This window comes from Bos indicus, chromosome 9 (genome assembly GCF_029378745.1).
Source record: "Bos indicus isolate NIAB-ARS_2022 breed Sahiwal x Tharparkar chromosome 9, NIAB-ARS_B.indTharparkar_mat_pri_1.0, whole genome shotgun sequence".
In the NCBI taxonomy this organism is placed as follows: domain Eukaryota; kingdom Metazoa; phylum Chordata; class Mammalia; order Artiodactyla; family Bovidae; genus Bos; species Bos indicus.
This window is the reverse complement of record NC_091768.1, coordinates 83,832,314-83,850,204: the sequence shown is the minus strand read 5'-3', so window position 1 is coordinate 83,850,204 and position 17,891 is coordinate 83,832,314. Positions and strand designations below refer to the sequence as shown.

General features: G+C 40.3%; 1 protein-coding gene across 3 annotated transcripts in view; it reads right to left on the bottom strand.

Moving 5' to 3' along the window:
- GRM1 (glutamate metabotropic receptor 1) overlaps positions 1–17,891 on the bottom strand; it is a 418,107-nt gene that overhangs the window by 8,844 nt on the left and 391,372 nt on the right. The window contains exon 9 of one of the 3 annotated variants that reach the window (XM_019966999.2): positions 2,378–2,462. The exons of the other annotated variants lie outside the window; for them this stretch is intronic. Coding sequence (XP_019822558.2) covers positions 2,402–2,462 — 61 coding nt within the window. The 3' untranslated portion in view covers positions 2,378–2,401. The remainder of the gene's footprint in view (positions 1–2,377; positions 2,463–17,891) is intronic. 3 annotated transcript variants of the gene reach the window in all.

The following is a 17,891-nucleotide window of genomic DNA, read 5'->3' as shown; positions in this document are numbered from 1 at the left end:
AGCTCATGAAGGTCAACAGAGTATGGAGGAGCCCATAAACTTTGTCCAGGTTTAGGGTCTACTGTCTCAAGAAAACTGACAAATATATTTCCAACTGAAGAGTAGAATTCTGATGGCTTCTGAACTTTTTCTTTATTTAAGACTTTTTTTAATGTGGACCATTTTTAAAGTCTTTATTAAATTTGTTACAATATTGCTTATGTTTTGTTTTGGATTTTTTGGCTGCAAGACACATAAGATCTTAGCTCCTGGACCAGGGATGGAACCCACAGCCCCCGGCACTGGAAGGCAAAGTCTTACCTACTGGACTGCCAGCTAAGTCCTTAGATTTTTTTCTAAGTATATTTTAAATGGCCTTTGGCCGAACGTAATCATGACTGCTGGGTGAGGAAAGAAATTCTGGTGCCGTTTATTTATGACAACGTATTGGTATAGCAGTGTTGTTTTAGCGGAGGTAAACCAGCTGTAGTTACATTCTTCCAGGAAGTATAGATGAGCCTAGATTATGTTCCCTTTGAAGAAAGTTCAGATGAAGCATTATAGTTTATTCTATGTTCCATGCTTCCAGATTTATCACTTTAATAGCAAGTCCCTTGATGCTCTTCAGCCGTACCTGGAGTCCTCACATTTGCCCTGGAAATACAGGGCAGCTGCATTGCTCTGCAGGGCCTATTCCTCACAGGCAGGGGAGATCCAGGCAGACCTTAAAGATCCAGTAGGCAGCTTTATTTCTATCACTAGTCCTTTTGCCTGACTTGTTCACAAGAGCTGTGGAAATCGAAGGTCTCAAAAAGAACATATATATATATATATATATTTGGGGGAGGGTGTTGGGGGACCAACCAAGGCTGAAAATAGCCAGTCTTACACTATGGTGCACAGCTTGGAAGCTACTAGTTTCTTCCTGATCCTTTATTGTCTCCAGGAAGCTTGAATAGTCTTATTTCAAAACTTCTTTATCATCAACCTGTTTGCTTTGCTGACTGCTGCACTATTTTTTGTCACCTACCATGGATGGACCACTTTCCACCTTTGTTGTTGCACTCACCTTAAAGTCATGAAATGTTAGGTGCCTCTCCTCTCTCTCTGGCCCTGCTGTCATGACAGGACAAGCACGTCTCCTAGACCCATCAATTCCTTTTGACAGGCAGCCAGCAGCTGTCATCATCATCAGGATGTCCTTACTGTGTCCTTGATCAGACTCAACCCTTGATGCAAGAAACACTCAGTGCTTTTGGACTTGGGAGAATTAGAGAGAATGCATCCTGGAAGATGAGAGAGGCTCTGATCTCCATATGCAGAGTCCTCCCAACCGCACCTATTTCCCTCTAAGGGTCAGTGTGATTTGATTGAAACCACACTTGTTCTACTGGGGCCTTTCCAGGGGACGTCAGAACATGATTTCCCAATGCACTCCACTGAGTGAAGAGAAGAGCCGCTAGGACCCCGTTCACTGGGCTCCATGGCCAGGCTTAGTAGCAAACATTTGAACAAACTGGGCTCTTCTCATCTGAAGAGCTATTTGAGCCACAGACACCTCATCAGGGAGCTCCCTTCTGCTGCAGGAATGTGTACCTTTGACTCTCCCAGGAGTTTGAAGGGCTGTAAAGGAACAGCTGAGAATGACCACAGACTCCGTGCACAATGAATTGAACATGGTTTACGTTCTTTTGTTGACTTAAAGAGACACTGTCAAGATCTAAAGGTCAAAAATTGGACCAAACATGCACCGTTTTTATCAGATGGATAGAATCTGATAAAAGCACGCCGAATTCTGGGGAAATAATTCCTTTCCTTTTGCAAAACTCATTTTTTGGGGGGACTCACAAAACTTTTGTTTTGTGCTCCCCGGGGGATAGGAGGCACCTAGCAGAGATGTATCTTGGTGCCCACCCCCTGGCTCCAACTGACATCATGGATTTCTTCCATCCAAATTATGGCTTTACTTAAATGCAGACAGGATCATATCAAACATTTGTGCAGCAGCAGCAAAAAAAAAAAAAAAGAAAGAAAGAAAAAGCAAAGAAAAGAAAAGAGCTCTGTTTGCCCAGGAGAAGCTGACAAATTTGTAAAGGGGGAAAATTCACTTTCAAGCTTGTGAGTGGGAGTCACAAACAAAAGTGAACCTCTAGAATGGGAAAAAGTGTTGCATCTTGCATGAAAACATAAGAAAAAAAGCAGAAAGACTAACAACTTGACAGTGTCCTTTTAAGAACGATGGACAATCAAATTAAGGCAGTCGTGCAAACCATGGCACGTAATGGCTCCTCGTCCTTGATGGCATGCACCACTTCTGTTTCCATGTCAGAAAGTAGAAAAACCCAGGAGAGAGAAAGCAAGGGGCAAACCACTCTATTTTCCATGCAGCTTCTCTTACACATTCACTGCAGTGTGGGGGTTTTCAAAGCTGCACATGTGCCGACGGACACTGGCTGGTGGGCGAGAATTCTGGCTGCCTCTTCCTGAGGATTGAAAAGAAAAAGATACCCAGTGAGTGAGTGGTTACACATGTACATAGAGATGGCAATCACACCGCTCAGGCGGTGCCTGGGCGGGGGCAGGGCCGAACCTGCCTCCCGAGCCTTTCTCTGGGTCACTCCACCTCCAAATCCTGCATTTTCCTTGTCCTGTCCAGCTGTGTCTTACTGCCGGGACCAATTCTGAAAGTCACATCAGCGGAGTGCATTCTTTCCTTTACCTGGTGGGACCATCTCTTTTCAAGCGGCAGATGCTTTTTTTCTTTTTTTTGCCGTGTGTATGTCTCTCCCAAATTGGCTCTTTTCCCTCCAATCTTGATACACTCCTTTATTCTTAGAGGCAGTGGATTCCATCTGAATCTTCCAACCCACCACCCGTCTTAAAGAATGCTTACAGATTTACATCTTACACTGTGACTTTTAACTGTAGTGCTAATTTGACTCCATATTATGTTATCAAAAAAGGAGTGCTGTAACTTCACATAAAGTCATAGGTACCTCTTGGCCCTCACAAGATGGAACATATCCAGAGGTGGAAAGAAGGGAAGTGGCAAGAGGCTGGATGAGCCTCCCTCCAGGGAAGAAATTCATCTCAGTCCCTGGTTGGATGTCTCTTTATATAGCACAGTGTGTGGGTCTGGTAAGTGGAGAAGATCCTTGACTAGACGTGTCAAGGCTGATGTGCTGGCCATGCACAGGTGGCCTTTTCAGCATTTGTTGGAGTGAGGCTACCTGGATTTCCCACAAGTTAAGGAAACATGAGCTTCCCTCTTTAGAAGTTGGTGGGACAAAGCCATCTTAGTCTCATTCCATATTAAGAGGGCAGCCAATCACAGAAAAGACTTTGGGAAGAAGATGCTAAAGCAGAACCATCAGCAGGTGCAGTGAGTGGTGTGGATAAGACTGCAGTCATGAAATCCACTATAAGGCTTTCTCATAAATGTTCTCTGCCAATCATCCTTGGGCCAATCTACCCCAAGATCCTGGTGACAATTATCCAGTGTTAATCAGAAGAGGACCACGACAGCTCCAGGCAAATCAAAGCCATTTGCCAACCTTCCTATCTCTCTTTCCTATCAAAGCAGGCAGAAGAGGGGAAGTTCAGAAGAGGGAAAGAAGAGGCAGAAAAAGATTTCAGGCTGAGGCCTGACATTGTTCTGGGAAGGAGAGATGTGAGTTTTGAGATCTGAAACAAGAGCACTGTGGAATGTCTCTTTAATACCTGTAAGCAAGGACTCTAATCTGAATGTAGAAGGTGAGAAAAAAGATTTTTCATAGCACAGTTGAAGGTGAAGGAGAAAAATAAGACTGATCAATATGTACATTTCCATCAAGTTTAGACAATTCAGTAAACCATTTGAGAGTACACGATCTATCCAGGAAGATCTGAAATTCTCATCCAGAGGTAAGAACTTGAAATACTGGTATAATTTCATTTGCACCGCACTAGTCCATTTACTCAAGAAAATTAGACAAAGAGATCATGTTTGCTATTGAATAAATCAAAGCAATATGACACTTAATTTGCCCACCTGCAGTCACAAAGGTCAAGAAAACATTAGTTGTAGATGCCCAGAAACAACAATATGATGTTTGAATATATAAACGAAGTTATTGGCAGAAAACGGCATTTCATCCGTAAAGTATTAAAAAACAATTTCATTTCTCATGAAGGCAGAAAAAACACTCAAAGCATTTGGCTTTGCCTTGCTAAATTGCCTGATCCCCTTGAAGCCTCCAGTTAATTCTTCTGTAGATAATGTCCATATGTGGCCTGACCCAATAGTATAGGAAGACAGGACCCTGGCAGAGCTGATTTCCTGGCCTGTGACCAATACAGACACCGGTGGGTCTCTCATCAGAAGGGCTCTGAACTCAGGGTTTAGTGTTCTCGGTTCATCTTTTTGAAATTCACAAATAATTTTATCACTTAATTTGTGTTTTATAAGTGATGTTGCATGAGGAAATGGAGTGCATATGGAGGGGTTTAGAGCTTCACCTCACGCATAGTCCTGGCTCCCTGGACAGGTTTTCAGCTTCTTGCTTCCCTCCCCACCCCACATTCTTCTACTCTGGCTTGGTGACCAAAACCCATCCAGCCTTCCACTACCCACCCCTGCCCAATGATCACTGCCACCCTCCTCCCGTGCCAGGCAACCACCAGCATGGATGTGGGAAGATCAGATCAGGATTTGGCAACAAGGTCTTGTTACCCCACAGCATCACAAGGGAGCAAGTGGCCGCAGCCATCTCCTCCCTGTTCTGGCACATCCTCTGTGCATCTGGCAAGTAACAGGGCAGGGATGAGCCTCGTACCCCTCCTCCATGCAGGTACCTTTCCGGTCTCTGAGGTGGTGTTGCAATATCCTTGGGGGTCCCCAGTCCACCATGAGCTGGGGCATGAGGCACCGGAAAAGGGGAGTTGCCCAGGTTTAGTTTCTGCATGGCATCTACCCAGTAACTGGCTGGAGGGGAAGCTGGCTGAAAAGAAAAGGCTTTGTATTTTAGTACCGTTAACATTTTTCCTTCTACGTTTTCAACCAGGGGCTCCAGGTCTTCATTTTGCACTAGGCTATGCAAATGATGTAGCTGGTTCTGTCTGCTGAGATGCATGGATGATGATAAAAAGCATGGGGAAACATCCTGGCAGCTTAGAGGCTTGCCCTGCTGACATTAGCACAGGTGCACACAGTATGGCATGCCTGAACAGATCAGCAGTGGTGTCTCCTGGGAACTGAGGCAGGAAGCTCCCCACTGTAGCTGACTTGAAACTACCCTTGCAGCTATAGATAGCTCCGTGGTTCCTTTGGGGGCTTCAACCATATTGACAGCTAAACTCTTTGCAGTAATTCCAAACAGTACCAAAGCCATCTTTACTATTGATTGACATACCTGAAAAAAATGACAGCTTCTTCTTCATGGTGCCATTTCTTTAGTTTCTGACTTTGACTTTGTGTTGAAGTGAAATGTAAATGATCCATGTATACAGATGTTGCTATTATGTAAGAAGTGGATTATTAAAGGTTACAAGTCAAAAATTGAAAAGTCTGATTCCAATGTGGCCATTTTATCAACTGAATAAAATCTGAGTGAAGGAGCTGGACTTCAGGGTATTTTTAGCAACTGTAGAACCACATATTCAACCAAGCCCAGAGTCCGCAAGCCAGAGTAAAAGCTTGGAGGGAAAATGCAGCATATGGGGGCTTGTCAAATATAAGTCCCAAATCTGTGCTGAATCTTTTGGCAGAAATTGTGGATTTAATGAAACCCCAGAAGTTTAGTTAGAAAGATTCATCTTCAGTTTCTTCTGGAAGTGAATTTTTTTTTTCTTTTCTTTCTCCTCCCATGCTTCTTTTCTTCCTTCCCTTCCTTTCCTCCCCTCTTCTCTTTCTTTCTTCAAAATCCCTTCTAGTTGTGCACATAGTTTCTCCCATCTGTTACCATTGTCTACATAATCTTTCTGGTGAAGATTCTTGAGAGTCCCTTGGACTTCAAGGAGATCAAATCAGTCAGTCCTAAAGGAAATCAACCCTGAGTACTCACTGAAAGGACTGATCCTGAAGTTGGAGCTCCAGTACTTTGGCCATCTGATGTGAAGAGCTGACTCATTGGGAAAGACCCTGATGCTGGGAGGGATTGTGGGCAGGAGAAGAAGGGGATGACAGAGGATGAGATGGTTGGATGGCGTCATCAACTCAATGAACATGAATCTGATCAAACTCAGGGAGATAGTGAAGGACAGGGAAGCCTGGTATGCTACAGTCCATAGGGTTGCAAAGAGTCAGATACAACTTAGGGACTGAACAACAGCAACAACATCACTCTTTGAGTGTACTTAGTCTCATATGCTTTGCTTTCATGTGTTATTTTCTTTACAGCAAGTCACTAATACATTGGTTTCTATGCTAAGAACTATTTTTTACGTCAGCTTAAGAAGTTGTTACAGACAAGTCTTATTCATTATAATATAGCAATAAGATTTCAGGCCAAGGATTCAGGAGACCAGATACTCTCCAACTGTGTATTTGCCTCTTTCAGACTCAGTTTTTCATCCATAAAGAAGGATTGTTGATACAGTACATGTGAAAATGCTTCCAATAGCAAAATGCCATCCCTGCTTAAGACATTACTAGAAATGTCCATGTAATTCTCCAGGCAAAAATGCTGGAGTGGGTTGCCATCCCCTCCTCCAAGGGATCTTTCTGACCCAGGGATCAAACCTGCATCATTTATGTCTCCTACATGAGTAGGTAAATTCTTTACCACTAGTACCACCTGGGAAGCCCAGAATACTGCAGGAACAAAATACAGACAAAAGATGGATATTTTAAGTCTCAGTGTGTATTTAAGTTAGACTAATTCAGAGTATCTCAAACTTCACTTTGTTTTACTCATAAATTTTAACCACTTGCCTCATTCAGGAATTTTAATAACTTCTAGTACAAAATAGTTTTCTCTCTAGAATTGTTTCCCCCCAAAAAACATGAGCAATATTGAATGGATGTATCTGGAGTGGGTAAAAGCTAGGTACAGAGCCAAGCTAGCTGTCTGTGTCTGAATCTGCATGTCTATGACAGGTTTGGAGGTGAGTCGTTTAGCAGAGATAAAATGGTCTATACAATTCCAGATGGTCACCATGGAAATAATGTGGCAGCTGTCCAAAGTAATCATAAAGATTGACAGCAACCACTCAAGACCATTTTTGTAGAAGATATCTATCTTTTTTGTTATAAATGGGATAATTTGTACCTCTGACTGCTTTCCAGAGTCAAATGCATTTTTCTATTATCTGAATTTAAATATGTGTTTCTCAGCATTCATGCATCAGAGTGGAAAACAGAGCTGACTGCATATACAGACCTATTGTAACTGGTTGTTGTTTTACTCTTCCTTATAATACCTGCACATCTAACTTAGTATAGTAAGGGTTTTTCCTATAAACACAATAATGTAGTATAAAATATTGTTCTATTTTAGAATATTTAATTGTAAAGATTTCTAAGTTAATAAGAGACTATAGAAAATGAGCTAATAAAATTCAACTCAATTACCATCATAGGTTTGTCAAATATTAACATTCTGCCTTATTAGGCTTCCTTTTCTTTTGAAAACATCAGGTTTAAATTTGAAGCACTCTGTATTATTCTTAACACCAATCCTCTTCTTTTCAAGAGAAAATTTGGTATATATCATACTTAGCATATACTAATACCTTTTCAACATGTATAGTTATGCATTAATAAATATTATTACCATTGTGATATGATTTAGCATGTTATTAGATTTCACATTCATAGCATCACACAATATTTCCATTCAGCAATCTGCACTTTTTTGCATAGTATTATGTTAATATACATAGCTCTAGTTCATTAACTTAAAGTAAATTGAATAAGTACTTCATTATCAAGAATATAATCAATTCTCCTACTGATGGCCATTTAGGTTGCTTCCTATATCCTGCTATTTTAAGCAATATTGTAGTAAACATTCTTGGTTATATCTCCTTGCACACATATGAGAAAGCTTTTCTCTGGTGTGGATTGAGAAGTAGAGTTGATGGATTTTTGCAAATGCACAGTATTCTTTCTTATATACTGCCAAATTGCTCTGCAAAATGCTTGCAAATTTTACAGTGCTATATGAGAATCCCTGTTATTCTTTCTAATTCAGTTTGTTTTCCAGACATCTTTAAAATTGACTCTTTATTAAGAAAAATGTTTTAAATATATGAACATGGAAAAATGCTAAAATGAAACCCATCTTCCTATTAGTCAGCTTTAATAATAGTCAATATGTATGTGAATCTTGTTTCATCTATACTTGCTATTTATTTTAAAGCAAATCTAAAACAGCGTCATTCCATCCATAAAGAATTTAGTATATACGTCTGCCATACAGGTACACAATTTTATAATAAAAGGAAAAATATTTCCCAAAGTACATTAATTGGAGAAGGAAATGGCAACACACCCCAGTATTCTTGCCTGGAGAATCCCATGGGCAGAGGAGCCTGGCAGGCTACGGTCCATGGGATTGCAAGAGTCGGACACAACATAGTGACTAAACCACCATGAAAGTACATTAATAGTGATTTTTAATATTTGATATTAGGTTTTCCAGGTGGCTCATTGGTAAAGAATCCTCCTGCCAATATGGGAGATGCAGGAGACTCAGGTTTAATCCCTAGGTTCCTTGGATCAGGAAATTTCCTGATTGTCTCTATATTTTTGAAGTCTTTATTGAATTTGTTACAATATTGTTTCTGTTATGGCTTGGGATTTTTTGGCCAAGGGGCATATGGGATCTTGGCTCTTGGCTTTGGCTCCTGGATCAGGAATTGAACCCACATTCCCTGCATTGGAAGATGAAATCTTAACCACTGGATCACCAGGGAAGTCTCATCTCTATATTTTTATTTTACTTTTGATTCTCAAATCACCATAGAAATAATATTTATGTATCATACTTTGTCAGTGAGTCTTATGTCTTTTTTAATCTATGGATGTCCCCTCTTCCTTTTTGCTTCCTATCTATTTGTTGAAGAAGCATCCAGATTATGAATTTTATGGATTGTGTCTCTATGTGTCATTTAACATGTTTCTCTGTTACCTGTATTTCCTAGGAATTATAGTTAGATCTGAATTCTTGATCCATTTCATGATCAATTGTATGGAGACAGTAGTTCATTAGAGGTGGTGTTTTCTCTCTGTTATACCATATGGGGAAGAACATAAATTGGGTCTTCTAGTAATCACATTAAGACTGATCAGTGGATTTAAGGCTGTCAGCTTGACGTATAGGTTATAAAACTCCCCATCAGTCTTTCATATAATTGTTTTAATAGTCATTGGTGACATTATATAGATCAATTACTTTGTTACAAAACAATAAGATAATGCAATTATCATTTTATGACTCTTGAGAGTCCCTTGGACTGCAAGGAGATCCAACCAGTCCATTCTAAAGGTGATCAGTCCTGGGTGTTCTTCGGAAGGAGTGATGCTAAAGCTGAAACTCCAATACTTTGGCCACCTCATGCGAAGATTTGACTCATTGGAAAAGACTCTGACGCTGGGAGGGATTGGGGCCAGGAGGAGAAGGGGACGACAGAGGAGATGGCTGGATGGCATCACCGACTCAATGGACATGAGTTTGGGTGAACTCCAGGAGTTGGTGATGGACAGGGAGGCCTGGCGTGCTGCGATTCATGGGGTTGCAAAGAGTCGGACACGACTGAGCGACTGAACTGACTGACTGATACCTTTGGTAGCTGTTAATTAGATTTCTTTGTAAAAGAAAAAACACTTATCAGTTACTTAATTCCTCTGAGATAAAGTTCAAACAGAAAACACAAGTTATATGGATGAGTCTTATTTATCAACGCTCAGAGTAATGATTTCGTTTTCTAACACCTCTAACAGGGATCAGTGTTTCACCTGTGGGTCTGTTTCTATTGTCTGTGTCCTTTGTGGTATTTTTGGTGTTGTTATATGGCTCTCACTTTTCCATACCTAAACATATTTTATAAGATAAGACATTATAAATATATAAAATAAGATTCTATAGATGTTCTAAATGTCAGGGAATGTTTAACAGGAGGATTCCTATGTGCTGTTTCTCACAAGTCCTTTGTTTCTTTTTAAGTAACAGTGCTGCTCCCAGGAACTGAGGTCATTATGTGAGACAGGCTTGAATCTCCTTTAGTAAACATTCTCTTTACAACAAAACTGCTTAGTCTCCATCCCCTTTCTTGAGATATGGATTGTCTCCTGACCTTGTGACCATTATTAATCCCTTGTTTCCTTGGTAACAGTTGCTGTACATTTGGTTTTCTGATCTTTATCATTGTCAAAAGAAATTTCTTGTACCACAGCCTTTATATACTCACAGAGAAATCATTAAAACACCTTTGCTCCATCAGAGCTTGGGTCCCCGTGTTTTTCTTTCTCTCTCTCTCTCTCTGTCTCCCTCCCTCCAGCTCTCTCTTTCACTTTCTTATCATTGACTCTGGACCGCCAGGTCCTAGTCCATTCAAGGACCCCAACAATAAATATATAAAGATTCTATAGATGTTCTAAAGGTTCTGAGTTATCTCTACCAGAGTTGCTTCACCATTTTTTTTTCTAAGTAGAGTGGGACATGTGTGTTTGCAAAGTCACTTCAGTCATGTCCAACTCTTTGCGATCCCATGGGCTTAGCCTGCCAGGTTCCTCTGGTCCGTGGGATTCTCCAGGCAAGAATACTGAAGTGGATCACAATGTCCTCCTCTAAGGGATTTTTCTGACACAGGGATCGAACCCACATCTGTTATGTCCCCTGCATTGGCAGGCCGGTTCTTTACCACTAGCACCACCCGGGAAGCCCAAGTAGGGTGGGACAAATCAACCTAATCCAATCAGGAACTGAGCTGAGCAAAGTTGCTTTGCAGTTTGTATAGGAATCAGTCTATCATAGGGTATATCCCTTCACGATTTTTAACTGAGCATCTTCACAAATTTCCCCTAGAATTCTAAAATGTTTAACAAGATCTTGATTAGACTGCAATCTGTATTGTATCTTGCATCTCTCCTGTGATCTTTTTCACTTATTATGTAACTTATTGATTTTACTTCTTATCTCTAACAGTAAACAGGTCATAGTTTCTGAGGGCAGGATCCACGATTGATTTACCATCGCATACTGCTTTAATCCCCTTTTATCTGTCTAATTTTTGGAAATAAAAGAAAACCATGTAATTTTTCATTCAAACTGATTACTTTTAAGAATGAAGGCAGTGCTTTTAAAAATTATCATTAAAAAAAGCATAAACTGGGACTTTCCTGGGCATAGAGAGACATGTGATCATCTATTTGCAGTAAGTATTGAATGAATGGTTGAATAAACAAAACAGGATGAAACATTCCTTATATGAAAATAATACAGAAATAATCTCGAGCTCCTTTATCACTTTGGTAATTGCAGGAATATCAAAAGCATGTATTGTTTTTGGTAATAATTCCTAAATTAATTCTCATGCTTAATATCAACTGTCATAAAATCTCCAGCAAAATTTACATTAAAAAATTAATAAAAATAATGTGTGTGTGTGTGTGCAAAAACTAAACTATATATAAAAATGTTAATGATAGTTTTTCTCTGTGTATGGGTAGAATTGCAGGTAATTTTTATTAGCTGTCTTGTGTTTTTCTGTATTTTCCAAATTCTCAATTAATTTTTATCACTTTTTAAAATATGTAAAATAAGCTATAACTGTTAGTACAAAAAGAAATTTATAATACATAATTCAGAAGTAAAATTCCCTCTTCTTTTGGCTTTATCCCAATGAACTAAGGTATTATATGGGAATTTTGAATATATTTTCTTTTGCTGAAAAAAGTTAAGGTAAAAATCCTAAATTTATATTCAAATATATGAGGAGCTACTAAGTAGAAATCACAGAAATTTGAGAGAATTCCCTGGCGGTCCAGTGGTTGGGACCCTGCACTCTCAGTGCTGAGGGCCTGGGTTCAGTCCCTGGTTGGGAACTAAGATCCCACAAGTCATGTGGCCAAAATAAATAAATAATAATTAAAAACAAATTACGGAATTTGGAAATTCATACTAATATTTTGTAGGTCCTGAAGTCTTTCTTAATTCAAAATTCTGGTAAATTTAGTCTTTATACTGTACATAAACTGCTTTATTTTATATATATTCTCAATACTTATTTTCACATTTAGGCATCTTTATTAATGAAAAAGTAAAAGCTCAAAATTAGAAAAAAAATTACAACTTAAAGTACATAGAAGGAAAAAAGAAAACCCTGGTGTATTTCCAGATAACCTGTAGGTGCCAAACTGACAAAGTGAGTCTTTGTATTATTTTGCTCTGATTTATCACAGGGAGTGAGGGAAAGAGATGATGAAAACAACTTGCCTAAAACTAAAATTGTCACCTCAGGATGTTTTGAAACAAGACAGAAGACAAGATTATTACTTTGGTAAGAAGCTCAAAATTAATGATAATGAAAAAGAACTTAGTGGACTTAACTTTGTGAAGTTTTTAATATCCTTGACTACAGCATTAATATTAGATATGGTTTTCATTATCATATCTGTTTAAGCAGAGGTGTTAATATCATCATGCCACCACCCAGCAAACCTGAAAAGAAACTGATAGACAATTATCATAGACAAATAGACAATAGACTATCATAGACTGATAGACAAATATCATGTAATTTCTTTTACAGTATTAGAAGGTGTCATCATAGCCTTAAAAGAAATCTTGGCAGTATCATAACATAAAGATTATGATAAACCTCATAACTTGAGAAAGATGAAGGGGAAATATTAAAATTGGTATAAGAGGACTTCTGTTTCCAGGTAAGATGTAATTCCTTGGGATAAACTAGCTCCCCCACTGAAAACAACTACCAGAAAACAGGTAAAATATTTTGAAAAACCATTTAAAGACATTGAGAAGCTCTCATGGCAACCAGAATCCAAGAGACTAATAAATCAGAAAAAAGAGAACTTCAGAGAGGTAAGGAGACGATCTTCAAGTTATTTTTTTCCATTGGAACATTCAATGATTCTTGATACAGAAGAACAGATTCAAAGAACAGGTTCAGAGTGCAAGCAGAGGTTCTTAAGTAAGAGGTAATGAATAAGTTTCAGAAACACTTGAAGATATTAAAGAGAATCTCTAAAAGTTGCCTTTGGACAGAAAGTCATGTGAGGTTGGGACAAACTGGGAAAGAAGGATTGACATATATACACTACCATGTGTAAAACAGATAGCTAGTGGGAAGCTGCTGTATAGCACAGGGAGATCAGCTTGGTGCTCTGTGATGACCTAGAGGGGTGGGATGGAAGTAGAGGAGGCAGGCTCAAGAGGGAGGGGATATATGTATACATATAGCTGATTCACTTAATTGTATAGCAGAAACTAACACAACATTGCAAAGCAAGTATACTCCAATAAAAAGAAAATAAAATACACAGCTACAGTAGGAAAAAAGTACACAATTTCACATTTATGGAATAAGAACAGGCAAGACTAATCTATGGGGATGAAAATCAGAATAGAAGTTGTCCCTAGTCTGGCGGGTTACAGTTCATGGGGTCACAGAGTTAGACATGAATGAGGGACTAACACTTTCACTTTTCTAGATAGTGGAGGTCTTCCCTGGTGGCTCAATGGTAAAGAATTCGCCTGCGATTCAGGAGACGAGTGTTCAGTCCCTGGGTCGGGAAGATCCCCTGGAGAAGGAAATGGCAACCCAATCCGGTATTCTTGCCTGAGAAATCCCATGGACAGATGAGCCTGGCAGGCTACAGTCCATGGAGTCAGAAAAGAGTCAGAGTCGAATGCACCTTAGTGACTAAATAGCAATGACTAGATAGTGGGACAGATTAGACAGGAACACGAGCAAGATTTCCAGGGTGATGGCAATGCTCTGTATCGACTGATTTTTAGTTACAGAATTTCAATTGCATTTTCAGGAAATTGTGGGAAATTATGTATAGGACTATGAATAAAAAACTGCATATAAGTAGGAAAATACAAAAATTAATAGTTACTTGCTCTCAGGGAATCAGAAGAAGGGGTGGAGAGTTGCAAGTTTCAGTATTAAAACATTTGATGGCATTAAGCCAATATAGTTTGCGTCATCCTTTTAGTCCTGGGAATCATCTTGTCATTTGGACCTAAGTTTTCAGAGCCCATGGGTCACCATCTCCTTCCCTCGTCTCTGCATCAGAGAGCTCTATGGCCATTTCCAATGCTTGTTTGAGTAACTGCTTTTCTCTGCTTTTGGGTCTTATCAGTCTCCCTCTCTTACACAACAACCACATCTTGGGTGTGATAACACATTTAATCTGGTAACTGTTCATGTATTATGGGCTTTGGAGCTAAACTACCCTGAAGTGACTGCACATCTCCACCTACTCTGAATTTCTGTGAACAATCTTCCCTTCTATTTTTACCTTTTAAGCAATTTGCTGTGTTCACTCTCTTTACCCACAACTGTCAAAACCCTAGGTCAGGTCACTATAATTTCCTACCAGCCTCCTCCCAGAGCATCCGAACCTGCACCTTGCTCTCCTGTGTCCTCCACACTGAGCATGAATTGCCAGCTCTAGAGCACAGTTCTCACTAATGACAGTGCCCCCTGCTTGGTGACTGGGGTGGCCTTCCATTGCTCAGAGGACGAGAACCACACTTTTGAGGTCCTTATGGAGACCCTGCCTGATCTGGTCTGAGCTGACCCTTCTCGTCTCCTTATCATATTTCCCTGTATTCTCATCTCTGGCATCCTGGAATTTTTTGACTTCCTTCAGCCATCAGTGGCTTTTGTTTTTTTGGTCTTTTAGCTCAGAGCCTTTACACTCTGATTCCTTGACTTGTCTGCCGCACTAACTCCCTTCCTGTCCTCAGTTCAGTTCAGTTCAGTCGCTCAGTAGTGTCCGACTCTTTGCGACCCCATGAATCGCAGCACGCCAGGCCTCCCTGTCCATCACCAACTCCCAGAGTTCACTCAGACTCATGTCCAACGAGTCAGTGATGCCATCCAGCCATCTCATTCTCTGTCGTCCCCTTCTCCTCCTGCCCCAATCCCTCCCAGCGTCAGAGTCTTTTCCAATGAGTCAACTCTTCGCATGAGGTGGCCAAAGTACTGGAGTTTCAGCTTTAGCATCATTCCTTCCAATGAACACCCAGGACTGATCTCCTTCAGAATGGACTGGTTGGATCTCCTTGCAGTCCAAGGGACTCTCAAGAGTCTTCTCCAACACCACAGTTTAAAAGCATCAATTCTTCAGCGCTCAACTTTCTTCACATTCCAACTCTCACATCCATACATGACCACAGGAAAAACCATAGCCTTGACTAGACGGACCTTTGTTGGCAAAGTAATGTCTCTGCTTTTGAATATGCTATCTAGGTCGGTCATAACTTTTCTTCCAAGGAGTAAGCGTCTTTTAATTTCATGGCTGCAATCACCATCTGCAGTGATTTTGGAGCCCAAAAAAATAAAGTCTGACACTGTTTCCACTGTTTCCCCATCTATTTCCCATGAAGTGATGGGACCAGACGCCATGATGTTCATCTGTCCTAACTAACCCCCTTTCTCCTTCAGAAGTCCTAACCTAAATAATCCTTCATCCTGGGAGCATGTCCAGCTTCTACACATCAGGACTGGTTAGATCCTTTTAATAACACTCTTGTAACACCTTGTTTTTATCCTGACAAACACTCACTACACCTGTAATTATGTGTTTAATGTCTGGTCTCCTGGCCAGGATCCAACTTTCCACAGAGACAGGGGCTGGACCTGTTTTGTTCACCATGGCACTCCCTGCTCTTGTCTCAGTGGCCGGCACACATTAGGTGTGTGAGTGAGTCATTAGAGCTTTGCTTCCTAATGTGTGCCAGGCCTTGAGCCCATTCTAACCATCAGAGCAAGAGTAATTTTATACTAGGATCGGCCCTGTAATAACTTTTGACTTTAAACAGTTGGAGCTAAATAAAATCTTACTAAAATGGCTTGCAGTTCCATCTCTTTCAATAAGACACTGACAGAATCACTGGCTAAAGTCCCCAAGCTGCCCAGGGATGGATCTATAACCATCCCTCCTGCTCCCTCTCCTCTCCCCTTGCTGCCCCATTATCATAACTTCTTTTATCCTACGTTGATCATGTTAAGTCTTCATTTTTTTCCTTTGTTAACACTTTTCCTACTCCCCCATCCCACACCCACCTAAGCCAAATAACAAGCAGTGTGAAGTTCAATCAAGTGGAAAATGACATTAATTCCCACAGCGTCTGAGAGCATTTACTAAGGGCAAGCTCACAGTATATATTTTTACAACTGAGAAATCAGAGACAGGAAAGTATTTTGTATCATTATTGATTTCTCTTAAGCAGTTGTTTTTCAATATCTTTAGCAGCATCACTAGGGACTTGACCTAATTTTGTTAGCAGCAGACTTCTCATTTATCTTGAAGATAATCTGCATAGAGGGTGTTATTAAGTTGCCTTCAGTTATAGTAGATTTCCCTTACCCCTCTGAGATAAAATCAAATTATAGACACTTTTTTCGGTTAACTGGATTAAATATTTGCTGATTTTCTTTCACTATTCTATTAATAATGTTAATAATAAGTAATACTTTATCATTGGCCTGTAATTTATGATGTATTTTAATTCATTCAGAGCACAATATCCTAATGACCCATGATTCCTTTTTTAAAAAACAGCTTTTCCCTTCCTCTCTGTTCATCTTGGGGCTTCCCGGGTGGTTCAGTGGGTAAAGAATCTGCCTGCAATGCAGGAGATGTGGGTTCACTTCCTGGGTCAGGAAGAGCCTCTGATTCCAGCATTTCAATATTCTTGCCTGGAGAATCCCATGGACAGAGGTGCCTGGCGGGCTACAGTCCATAGGGTCACAAAGAGTCAAACACAACTGAAGCAACTTCAGCACACACATGCTCTGTTCATCTTCAGGCATCTTAGGAGTATTTTATAGCCAGGATCCTCTATAAGGTAGCAAAGACAAGGCCTGGTTTTTACATTTGTCTGATGCTACACCTCCTACCTTCAAAGCAAACGCTATAGCAGAGTGATGCATTTTCTCGCCCCTCTATTGGCATATCTGCTGGAGTGTGTAATAGTCACTCACATATTGCACAGATAGGTGATTATTTGGCTGACTGGTTACCACCTGCAAGTTTTAGAGTTTCTTTCCATCAAACTTTCTAAATATAAAATGCTGGTGCTTATAAGTGACTTATTCAGATGCCAAAGAAGAAAGGGGGAGGGTGGTGGGATGGAGATGGAATTACTCTTGTGGAGATACTTGTAGAGCTTCTGCTCATGTCATAATTATACCGCTTTTCTGAGAACTGCCTCCCAGGAGTGATGGGCCCCTGGGAGATGGTTTTATACTCTATGTCCATCATGTCCATCATGTCCTTGACCTGGGATAGACATCTGAGTCAGGCTGAAGCAATCAGTTTCTGCCTGTTTTATGTAGAGGCATGTGAGTCGAGGGAATTGAAGCAGTATCTTCAGTAACTGGACCTATAACAACATGTAAACTCGGGAGCACTGGGATGGTTGTCCTTGGACTGATCGAGAGGGCCCAGAAATGGAGAAAGCAGATGTATGAGGAGAAGAAGGAGGCATGGAGGGAGCCAGGAGATTACACAGAGCGCTGAAACCTTTGTCTGCAGGAGACCAGTCCACTTTGTGGCCCAGAAGCATTCCAAATTTTGTTGCCGTAAGATATCAGAAATTATTCCTTATATTCTTTCTATTAAATACCCCACCCCCTTTTGCTTAGACTAGCTTAATTTGGCTTTTATAACTAGCTTCAAAAGAGCTCTAACTAATGAGCCTATTGGCACTGTTCTTGACATGAAACTTCTA